The 12,826-nt window shown below is 38.3% G+C and overlaps 1 protein-coding gene across 2 annotated transcripts in view; it reads right to left on the reverse strand.

The window, feature by feature from the left end:
- Window positions 1-943: 943 nt before the first annotated feature.
- The window catches only part of LRRC3B (leucine rich repeat containing 3B), a 78,096-nt gene continuing 66,213 nt past the window's right edge, over window positions 944-12,826 (reverse strand). For both annotated transcript variants that reach the window (XM_039836725.1, XM_039836726.1), the window contains exon 2: window positions 944-2,209. In XM_039836725.1, the coding sequence (XP_039692659.1) occupies window positions 1,266-2,045 (780 nt within the window). In that variant the 5' untranslated portion in view covers window positions 2,046-2,209 and the 3' untranslated portion in view covers window positions 944-1,265. The remainder of the gene's footprint in view (window positions 2,210-12,826) is intronic.

Consider the following 12,826-nt stretch of genomic DNA (forward strand, 5'->3'; position numbering starts at 1 on the left):
CCTTTGCTCTCAGTGCTTCCTCTACCTTCCTTGGGTACAACACCAACTAATGAGATCCCACCCACATTTCAAGGATTATCTGCAATGGTCTCTTAAAACCAAAACCAAAAACCAAACCAAACCAAACCAAAACAAACCAAACCACGATTCCCTACTCCAATAACTGAATGAGGTTTCTCTTATCTCTGAGCAATTATCAGGGACACAATATCTTGAGGTATATACATTTTGTTAAAACTTATATGAGCACATTTTTAATATGTGCGTTATACCTCTATAAACCAACCCAGTAGAAACATGATGAGAAGACCTCAGTCTTTGAAGAGAGGAAGACTTGGTTCAAATTCAAGTTCTGATACTTTCTAGCTGGCAGGTCATTGAACCCCTTTTACCTGCAGTTTCCTCCTATATAACTGGGGTATGATTGTCTCTTTTTCCTCTTGCAGTGAGGGTTTGGAGACATAAAAATAATATAAAAATGTCTTGCAAAGAGCTTGCAAACATTTTATGCTACATGACTATTAGGACGTTCTATGTTTTCACACGCCCCTGTCCAACACAGGGTAATGTTGAGAAAAGAATTGTCTTTTTCTTTTCCATGTGTCTAGCATAGAGTAGAAGTGGTGTGTTTAGCTATACAAAGACCTTTTTATAGAAGTGGTGTGTTTAGCTATAAAAAGACTTTTAGATAGCAAACACCTAGAAGCATCCCAACTTATTAAGCCTCCTCTGCAGGATGATACCTGGGTTTGCTAAGGCTCAGTATTCTAAAGTGTGACAGATACTTTATCTGGTTGATAATTTGGCTGTGGCTCCCCAGTGTACAGTGGGGCTTAATAACATATCTTTCATTATGATAGTTCTTTAGGATAACAAGGGTTGTCTGTTTCACTTTAAAGCAATGGAATGACTATACTGTTCTCTTGCCCAATAAGTCACTCAGTTTTCCATGGTTCAAAGTTAAGCTTTTATTTGGTTTTAAATTAAAAAAATAAATTTCATTATTAAATAGTGAGATGGAGCTAACTAATATTCAGATAGTAGCTTACTTAGGAATATACCACCGGGGGTATAATTAAAGGGTGGATCACCTAAACTAAAATTATTTTTTATGTTGTCCTGTCTGTTAAAAGTTAAACAGTGGCATAATTCAAAAGAAAATGAGATACAAAGTTTTAAATGTTTACAACAAATGGGAGAAGTAAACCACTTATTCTACTGCAATTGCAAACAAATTTCTTTCTCAATGCCCGTTAGTTTGGACACTATACCACAGTGCTAATGTCATCGGCTTCGTCTGCTTTCTTTTGCCTGCTTGGCAGGGATTTCAAGTATTCAAGGTGTCTCCGGGCATCCTCCTGATTTTGCCTCACATAATATACCACATATGATATCACCATGGTGAACCAGCCAAACATGGTGACTAGCATGGCATAATCGGTAGTTTTTTTAGGGAGGTTACAAAGGTCAGCATCATTGGCAGCATTGAGGAATGGTCTTCCGGCGTGTTCATCCAACACGGAAGTCTTACAGATCACATTGTGGGCTGTCTCGTGATTGGACGCCATGCTCCTCAGAACTTGCTGGAGAGTACAGTCGCAGTGCCAGGGGTTGTTGGCGATTCTGGCCCTGGCCTTCAGATTATTAAAGGCATTTTTGTGCACGCTCTGAATCCGGTTGTCAGACAAGTCCAGAGTCTGCAAAGTTTCAGCTACTCCTTTGAAGGCGTGCTCATCGATAAACTCAATGCCATTTTTGGACAGGTTGAGAACTCTCAGTTGATGGAGGTCCTTAAAAATCTCATTGGGGATAGATGTGATCTGATTGGAGTCCAGATACAATAAGACTGTTTCAGGAGGAAGATCTCTAGGTATTTCCTTAAGATTTGCATTGCTGCAGGTGACATTTAAACCCCCAGAGGAAGAACAAAGACAGCCCTTGGGACACATACTGGCAGAATGAAAGCACAGTATCATAAGAACAAAACTTTGTAGGAGGAGACACATGGAGAGGGAACGGGTTAACCACAGGTCTACCAGATTCATGCTGGAATGTCAGCATAATCACAAACCCATTCCTCATTTACTCCAACAAGCAAGCGTAGCAACGGTTCCAGCCCTGTCCACACCGTTGTTTCCCTTCTTGCGTGGTTCAGAAGGCTGCAACTAATACACGTGTCTCTTTATTGTTTCTGTCCTTGCTTGGGTACCTAAAAGAAAGGGAAGCAGGTGCAATTAGCTCTGTTGCAAAGGGAGGCACATTGCAATTAAAAGTGCCCTTAGGCGTCTGGCATCCTGTGTAGGCAGTAGAGTTGGCTATGCAGGTAATTTCCACCAATACCACTGGGAGTTACCTGTGTAATGGGAGTCTCCCGTTCAAGTCCCAGGTGCTAGGGTAGAAAACTGTCAATAACTGACAACATTTCCGAATTATATTGCCTTGTTTCAGTTGTACAGAATTAGAGCAAACAGTTCAGATTTCTCTCATGTCTCCTGTTTCTTCTCCGCATCCTGAACACATTCTAAATTCTACGGCAATAAAATTCAATTTCACCTTTTTCTTTTCTTACAATAACACATGCATTAATGCAATTTAACCCTGCACTTGGGCAGCAATGAGAAATAACACTAAAATTTCACAGGTAATGACCATAGATAGCAATATCCGTCATGGCTTTTGAATGAATTTCCAAGTGGGAATATTTCCTTTAGAGAAACATCTTACTTGAATTAAAAAATGAATGAATGTATTCCAGCCTTCACAACAAAACGTTGCTAGGGACTGATAGCCCAGAATTTCCAAAAGAGTTGCCTCCCATGTGACCTCTTGAGATTACATTATACCTGGGAAGATGCCCTTAACTGAATTTCCAAAGGATTCTGTTTTCTAAATGACAATTATCCTCCCCAATAGATCTTCAAATGTGACACATACCTCCAAGCATTTTTTAAAATATAAGATGAGAAATAAGAAATACTAGTTTCTAAGTCTTCCCCAATAACCTATTTTTTCTTTCTAATCATATATACATATATATGTGTGTATATGTACATATACACGCATACATATATATATAAAATTAATGTTGGAAGGAGCCTCAGAAATTATAAAATTTAAGTAATATGAGCAAAAGTTATGAGCTTACTCAAAAACAGAAATGAAAACATAAATTAACCCTCAAAACTACTCTCTCACATAGAAAAGAGAGGACATGCATCTTTGGGGCCGATTTGCAGAGGAGGTGAGTGGATCTTGGAGAGATTAGGTGACTTGCCCAAGGTCAAATAGCGTGTAGGTGGTAGAGACAGGACTCAAGCCAACGACTTTGTTCTGACTCATTAATCTTGCAACTCTTTCTGCTACCCCCACAGCTCTCTCCCAATTCCATCTGCTATATGAGGACAGTCAGGATCCAGGGAGCATTGCTTGTAATTTCTGATGCTGTTATGTTGCAGCTCAGTCCCAAATGGAGGACCCCTTGGAAGTACACGGAGGGGGCTCTCTGCGTTGTGGAGGGACTGCATGGCTAACCTCAGAGGATTCTCTCTTAAGACTGGAGAAACATTCATTCGTTTTACAGCAATGAGCAACAAATGTCTTTCTGCATGAGCAACAAATGACTTTCTGCAAACTTATCTTTTCTAAAGATCCCAGATGGATAAATACAGAGGGAAATGACTCCAAATGTTACCAAACTCACAGAAGAGAAGATTAATGTGAGCTGAAAACATAATGAACTGGGTTGTTAATCATAGAAAAAATGAGATTAGCAACAGCAGAATGGAGTGAATGTGCTTTTGGAATCTCGAGTCCCTTAAATGCCAGAGAATGCTGAAGAAAGACCCCCTAGGCTTACTAAGACATCCATCAATAGCTCATTTCATTTCCAGTGAAAATTTCCCTCCCTTCCATTTTTTTCCCTCAAAAGTGCATGGCATGGTATTTAGGGAATCTAGTAATTGTCTAGATGGGAGAGAAAGTAAAAATTAACCAGTGTGGAGGGGAGGACACTCAACGAAGAAAGAGGGCAGAAGGACAAGGCAAAGGATGCAAAGAAGAGGACATGAGAAGGACACAGGAGATGGGAGAAATGAATGTGATTAGAGAAAATAAAAGGTGCCCATGTTATCAAGAGACTTCCATCCACTGAGTATGTGTGGCCATCCTAAATCCTGCTGGAAGGTGGGAAGCTTTCGCTGGAGGACATTCCACATCTCTCCAGAGACAAATTAAGAGTCTATCTGAAGAAAAATATTCTCTCATGTAGCCTATAAGCTCCATGGGGGCAGGGGCTTGTTTGCCTCATGTAGAAACAGCAGTAAACAATTAAAAAGTGGGGAGTACACTGGGTTTGTAGCCAAGATTTAATCTTTATTAGCAGTATGCTGCTGGACAAATTATTTAACTTCTCTAAAACTCATTTCTCTTATCTTTGTATAGAGATTACAAATCAACCTGATTACAAGGTTGTCTTGAGAATTATATGAGATAATCCAATCTATGTGAGCCATTTAGCACAATGCCTAATAGGGAGTTAAGAGCTTAATATTTGCTAGGTATAGTTACTATTATTATCCCAGATACATTCCCAACTCCTAGCACAGTATTTGACATGTAAGGGCTAAATATCTATTATATGAATAAGGCAAGAAAGTATTGAAGAATCTAGCTGTGCTTTTTCTTCTCTATGGTAATTACTTTTATTAATTTTAAAATAAATATTGGCTCATCAAACGTCTACTGGTTTTATGTGTCAACATGATTGTTTTGGAAAAATCCTGAGTTTAGGCTCCTGGCTAATGGAAGGAAGAATGGCACTCTCTGTAGTAAGCTTCTAAATTTAAGAAACTCAATTGTAGTTTCTCTAGAACAATCGATCCAATGGTCATGGTCACAGACAAGAAGTGGTTAGGACGTATCTTGAGTTCTCAACATCAGAGTGAAATCTCTCTTGAAATGGAATCCTTTGTGCCCCAAATGGCCCTCCTATATTCTAGATGGAATGCTTATTAGGAGTACAAATACAGAGTATCCTTTGCATTCAAAGAGGTTGGACTCTAAATATTTCATTTTCTCTCTATGATGTTTGACAAAAGAGGAATAAAAGCTCCTAGGATTGGCTAGATTGCTGCTGCTATGACTCAGCCTCTAGAGCCTCTACTCCCAGCCAGGACAAAGTGATAAAGAGATACAGGATGTAGAGAGTGAGCCCTTAGTTGTCCAGGAAGCAGACAGTAAGGCCAAAGATACCAAGTCAAGGTCATCTGCAGCAGAGAGGATGGCAGAGCAGCCTCTCCTCTCTATTATGCTGAATTACTGTTTTCCAAAGAGATTACCATCTTAACATTGCCTAAATTACTGACTAGGTCAACAGTGGTTCTTGGAAAAGGAAGACATGGAAAGATGTGCTTCAGAGTTAAAAAGGGAGAATTTTTCTGATATTTGTTATCACCCAGCAAATTACAGAGCTAAAGAGGAAGCTGGAAACCTAAAATTCTCTCCTGCTTTGCTTCTGGTCAGGTCTACCCACAAACCCAAACTATCATACAAGCCATGCTGCTGGGGAAAAAAAAAAAGAGTGCCTACTTAACTTTCTAACTTCAGAATGTGTGGGTAGGACATAAAGAAGGCCTGATGTTCCACTGGTGGTAGCCTATAGCAATAGCAGCAGCAGTCACTGGCTGTCCTTTTGATAAGGAAAAAGACCTACCAAAAGAACATACCAAATCAAACAGCATCTTCTCTACTTCCTAACTGCCCTTCTGCAATTCTCAACTCATTAGACCATTCTATCCTTATCCCATCATTCCCTTCAAATACATCTGGGGCAATTAGGAAGCTATAATATTTTTAGGGTAGTATCCAAGTATGAGATGTGCCCCCAAAGAGGGCCATTTTATCCCTAAACCCATGTCTTGCTTACATTTTCCTGTCACCAATGTTTCTGAGCTATAGCAATTAATGCCAGGATAAGGTGGCAACCACCAAATATTGTTTCCAGAAGAAAAAAAAAAGTGCACTTATAAGACTGCCTGAGAAGACAGGGGCTGATTAATATCTCTGTCTTGCTTCCAGTTTCTTTCTTCTCACCATTAGGGGATACTTGGAGACACTCAAAGCTTCTAGCCCAAAAGCTTTCATTAACTTCTCTGAGATAACTAAGTGTATTAATTCAGAAAGAAATACCAGACACACCAGTTTCTTCCAATTATATTCTATGCAACTCTGTTAGGAAACAGAAGAATTTGACACAAAAACAAACAAAAAAATAGCAAAACAGGAAGGCCTTTCAATTCAGGACAAAAAATTTCAAATAAATGACAAACTTCATAAATTTAAGTACTTAACATTCAAATTTCTGTACGGCAAAAAGTAAGACCATATACAAAGTGAAAAGACAGATGATAAAATAAAGGGCTAACTTCTTTAACATACAAGAAGTTGGAAATGAATTCAATGGAAAGATGGACAGAAAAATAGAGTATACAAATGACCAATAAATCATATGAAAATGTTCTTAATCTCACTGACGGTAAGATAAATTCAAGTTAAAGTACCTATCCTCTTATTTTAAATCAGGAAAAATATCTAATGTCAATGAAAATGTGAAAAACAAAATACTCTCAAACACTTGATGAGGGGATAAACTGGGCCATTTTTTTCCATAGCCGATTGAGGAATTATCTAACAAAAACTTTAAATTTAAGAATAAGATAGACTGACTCATATTAAAGATGTCCAAAGATGACCAGAAAAAGTAGCTTGAAAAACAGGGTTCTTAGAGTATAATCCCAAATCGCGTAAAATTTTTAAAAATTTATACAAATATGCAACTATAGATATATAATTTATATGTTTACATATGCATAGACCATTTCCACAAGGATGTATAAGTAACCACTAATAGCGATTAACTCTGAGGAGTGGAACTCAGGAGCTGGCACGAAGAGAAGAGGAATTGTCCTTTCATTTTACACATTTCTGTATGGTTTTAACTTCTTATGGTATTCGTTATCGTTTGACAATAAAGATTTAAAATATTTAGTACAAAAGGACTGGGGATTAGCTGGAAAACCAATTCAAATATATATCTCAGAAAGTGACTTTTGAGCATATGAGAATTGGACAGTGGTGGCCAAGAAAGTCAAGCAAATGAGAAGATAATGAATTTTTAAAAGCTGAACGTATTTTACCATGAGAGACTGAATACACAATGATGAGGCCATCTGGAAAAAAATAGAACTCTAATTCACAACCTGCAGCACCCAGCCCAGGAAGCCAAACTCTAACCTCTGCAGCAATTGGCCCTAATCAGCTGGGTCTTGATCAATAACTGCCAGCTTCCCTGATTTTTGTCCTTTTTTTCCAACTTAGGACTTATCAGGGAAAGCCAAATCTGCTCCCCTAACAAATCACAGAAGATACTCTGGTTCTAATTAGCCTGCCACCAGCTTTTATATGCCAAAGAGCCTCCAATCAGGGCATATCTGAAGCCTTTCATTTTTCCCAGTCTAAAGCTTTTACACCCTCCTGCTCGTGTTTGAGTCTTTGCTAAATTCGAAGGATGGTGGCTAACTCCCTCTCTATAAAAAGCTTGGGGGATAAAAGGCCTTTGCTCGTTCTCATTTGGGTAGTATTTGTTAATTTCCACAAAGTCTAATGTTTGAGTCTGTGTTATTTTAAATGCAATGTTTCCAAAATTAGCTTTATAACCTCTTATAGAAATTATATACTGATTTTTTGGTATATACTCTAAGTGCAGGTTGCATAAGCCATTAATGTGTGTTATTCCTGACCAAAAAATTAGGGAGAGTTGGGACCTGAATAATTCAGGTGAATGAACTTTATAGGTAATTTTCTCTACTGCTGTTCTTTGAGAACACGCTCATAGATACGACTCCTTAATTCACATTGTTAGCACTAAGGCCAGCCATGAATTTTAGTTCTACATTTCTATTCACAACTGCCTATCACCAGAAGATTCCACCAGAGCCTCAAACTGAGCATACCTAAAAGTAAAATCATTTTCACCCATCATCCCACCCAGTTACCTTCCTTCTGCACCATAAGCCACCTGTTCTTCCCTCCTGATTCTTTAAAACAGTTTTCATTTTTATTCTCCATTCTACCTCTCCTATGCTCTACATTCCTAATGCCTCTTTCCTGTTCAAACTTCAATCCTATTGTTCTGAAAGAAAGAAAAAAACCTCCGTCTTGATTGCCTGTACGCAGTCCTTCCCTGCTCCCATTCTCTTAATTTCAGGTTAAAGTGACATTCTAATCTTTCTTCCTGCTCAAGAGCTTTAATGACCCCTCTGTTCTTTATAATAATCCTCTTTTTCAACTGTAGCTCCCATCACACTTCCTTACTCGCACACAGACACCTGAGCTCAATAAACATAGAGCGATGATTAGAAAGCTGATGATGAACAGTACTTCATCCTGCAAATACAAGATTTGTCAGAAACCATCCCAACTGAAGACCTCTGCAGCTTGGAATAGCTTTCCTGGTTTCAAATCTATGACGATCTGGTCCATGAGTCATTTAGGTGGCCCATTACTAACAGCAGTTATGGTCACTTAGTTAAGGGTATAAACTGATAAAGCAGACAGATACAGGAGGAAATCAAAGATTTTTATATTTAAAAAGAGTACAATCTCCTCACAGATCCATAATTGTTTAAGGCAGAGAACTCCCCAAATCTCCAAACTCTCCTTTCTCTACTCTCTACTATCCTAACCTCTACTATATTATTTACCATTTTCTCCTCAAATAAGAACATCTATTTATCTTTCCTACCAGACCATGAGCTTTCAGAGGGTAGGGTCAGTATCTTACCCATTTTTTATTCTCACAGTGCCCATGATAAGAATTTAATACTTACTGAAATGAATTAGGATTCATTCTCATTTTCATCACAAAATAGTTATTTATTTGGCATTTATTACATGCCAAGTATTTATTAAGTGAAGAACTCCTCTAACAATATGGTAAAATTGCAGTTCTGATTAGGTCCCTGGTTAAATAAATATAGAATTCCTAAGGGAGGTGTCAAGTTGCCATGTGAAGTTTGGTTGACACATGTTCTGTGAGTCCAACATCTTCTTGCCCACTTTGAGAGTAAAAGGTGTCACAAGATACCTATTCTGTCACCTCTCCAAGAAGAGGAGTTATTACATAACCCCTGGACCTGAGGGGTTGGATGGCAGAATGCCCTAAGACAAGAACCAGGTCGACCCATCATATGGTAGAGGAGTTAGGTGATGTTGGCATGAGACTGTACTCCCAGAGTTTTTCAGTCAAGGGATGGGAAACTATTGCCTATGGGTCCGAAATGGCCACCTGGGGAGATCTCCAGTGGAGAATATCTTGCATCCTGTCTCACTGTTCCATAGGATTCCTTGGTAGGGCAGAGGAAACCCAGCAACAAGAAACCAAAGGGTAGATGCTTAGAATTTGGGTAAGTAACCATCTGGAACATATCCACTTACAGAGTCAAGGGAGACCAATGGGTGGGGGTGGGAGGTATGAAAGAGCCTAGGGGTATGAAAGAGCCCTGGGAGAGAAGCACCAAGCTTGCCCTATTCTATCTCCCAGTGAGCCTCTGAGCAAAGCAGCTAAAATTCAGTTATATCAATGGCCTGGGAGCGGGTGGGGTGAAGGGGAAGAGAGATGAAATCAATCCACCTACCATATTCCTTTTCCCTTCCCTTTGAACCTGGAACAAAGAGGAGGGAAGAATAATTGAACATTGAGTGAAATTCAGAGTATCGGTTAACCTCTTGAACTAGACATTTAAATTATCATATTTAATTTGTCCTTGGGTTTAAATTAATTGAGTTTGTGACAAAGTAATGATAGGATAATCTATTACCTACTAATAAGTGTAAAATTATGGGGCCAACTGATGTTTTCATTCAGGGACTAGAGGAGGATGATCACGCACACAGAATAGAGATTAAAGAAATGATGGAGGCAAAAAGTTAAGTCACATTTTCTTCTGGATACACATACACCATCTTACACAATCCTCACAACAGCTCTGAAAGGTAGCAATTACAGTCTTCTATAGATGAGCAAATTGAGTCACACAGAGGTTATATAACCTGTCCACTGTCATAGCTACTCACTGACAGAGGCAAGGTCTTAACACAAGTCTTTTGGCTTCAGAACTTGTGTGGTCGAATGTGGCACTATATACCTCTTTAGAGCTAAACTATAGTAATTTTTTTTCTCCTTTTCAACTGACTCCACTAAGATGAGGAGAAAGGACCAGCATGGATTTTACCATGGAGTATTTCTCCACACTGAAAAGCAAGACTGCCGGGAGAAGAGGAGGAAGGGAGAAAGCCTTCAGTATGCTTCTAAACTAAACACCCTAAAATCACATATTTGCCTTGCATTGCGAAATACATTAGATGCTTGTGGGGCAAGTTCGTGGATACACTCTCACTAAACTGTCAGACACCCATGATGGGCATCATGAGTCCTACTTTGGTATGGTAGGGCAACTCACTCAACGAGCACTGTTCAAAGTCACACAGCTGATTAGCAGAACAGAACCTGGATCCCAAGTGTTCTGCAGAATAAATCCCAGTCAATTCTCCTCGGTACATGTAACTCTTTTACCGTCCACTTTTTCATATGAAGTCTTTAAATGCAAGTGCCGAGTTTCAAATGCCAAGCCAGCCCTCTGTTGACAGCTTCCTACAAAGTTTGAGAAAGTCAACAAAGGGAGGAAAAACTCCCGTTCCTATGAGAATCTCGTAGAGGCCAAAACTTTTAACAAAATGACATGAAATACATTTGTTCCAGATCTTAGTCAGTTTCAGGCACAGATTTTCCTCTTTTGAAACCTATTTTATAAAACAAATCTTTAAGCAAACCCTCAATTTATTGGGGAAAAAAAAATAACTCTTATGAACACATTGCCTCCTTCCTACATGATCTAATGCCCACAGTTCTCCAGGGTGGATTTAAAAGTTCTTCCCACCCATGAACTCACTGGAAAAACAAAGCAACAAAGAAAAATCACTTTTTTTTAGACCCACCATTTGTGGGTACAAAACATAGAATAAAGATAAGACCGTGTCTTTGCTAACATCTGTATTTATTATTCAATATGCTGCAAGTTTATAGGAAGACTGAGTGGGAACCCATCCATCTCAGTTTCTTTCTGCTTCTCTATTATTATTTCCCAGCAAGTGTCTACAGCATTTACAACAGTGAGAGCTCTGCAAACTCTTAACACATAATCTACTTAAATGCAGGCTCCTAAAGACTCGGCCAGGGTCCAGAGGCAATTTGAAAGCTGCTTTTAGAAAGCATTAACTTATGCTGAATTCAGTTGCATTTCTGAGTAGAGTAAGTGACTGCCACCGTTTTTAAAACGTTAATCCTACTTAACCCTAACCATTGACTGGGTGGGAAAAGTATAAGATTGAGATCCAAAACCAAAGTCTAGAAACTGGATTCAAACCTCAGCTTTGAGGAATGAATTCCAGGAATTTAGCAAATCACGTCAATGCCTTTATTGCCCTAAGACTATGATCAATAATATTCATCTCATTGACCTCATTATGAGGATAAAATAAAATAAATATATGTGAAACATGCTTCAGAAACTGTCAATGACCATTCAAAGATTGAGCTCTATTATGGGTTTCGGTGTTTAGCGGTTTTCCTAAAGTATCAGATCATTCTTATTCCAGAGCCTCGAATTTCTTTTTCTTAAGCATAATCAATTAGGAAATAATTCTTGCATCACCTATGCAATATTCATGCCAAAATATATTTAGCTTGAATCTCATCAATAGGAAAGGATCAATAGGAAATGACCAATCTAGAGCTTGAGACATTTTACAGGGTGACTGATCAGGGCTCTTCAAAGGGTCATTGAAGGGAAACAAACAAACAAACAAACAAAAAACAAACAAAAACAGGCTGCAGAGCTAGTCTAGATTAAAGGAAAAATATGTGACAACTAAAGGCAATGTAGGTTAAGGACTTGCAGATTTAAAAAAAAAATGCTAGAAAAGGGCACTATTGAAACAACTGGGTAAAAATTTTAATACAAACAAATACTATTGTATCAAATTTAAATTTCTTGGGCTTTATCATGATATCGGTAGGAAGGAGAGTATCCTTGTTCTTAACAGGTACATGCTTAAGTATTTTGAGGTAAAGCATCATGACAACTGCAACTTTCAAAATTGTCCAGCAAAAACAAAACTACATTTATATGTGAAAAGAGAGAAACAAAAGTGGCAAAAGTTTAACAATTGGTAAATCAAAGTGATGGATATGAAAGTGTTCACTGTATCAATTTTTCAATTTCTCTGAAAGATTCAAGTTTTTAAAATGAAAATTTTGGAGGAAAGGAGATTCTATGCTTAAAAGTAAACAAAACAAAAAAGAGAAGAAATTCCTTCCTGGTGAATCAAAAGAGTTTCAGGAACACTGAGTGTGGCTTATATCCTCATAACAACACAAAATGGAAACCCAAGGTAAAATGAGCATCAATTTTTAAAAATTACTTTTCATGCATGCCAAAACTAGAAAAAGGAATTGCATTTTGATCTAGGGTACTTATTCAGGGTGGACTTGTTTGTGACTGGGCTGCATGGAGATCATGGCTTACTAATTATGGTTTACTAATTATGTTACGTTTCTATCCCACAGTTTTCTCAGTTGAACAAGGGGGCAATGAGTTTCTACCCCAAAGAGATTTCATAAGAATTAATTGAGAAAACATATAAAACACTTAGAAAAGCTTCTGTTACATGATAAAGCCTCAGTAAAAGTTACTATTACTGTCCCTTCTAT

This window comes from Pteropus medius, unplaced genomic scaffold (assembly GCF_902729225.1).
Source record: "Pteropus medius unplaced genomic scaffold, Ma_sr-lr_union100, whole genome shotgun sequence".
NCBI lineage: Eukaryota > Metazoa > Chordata > Mammalia > Chiroptera > Pteropodidae > Pteropus > Pteropus medius.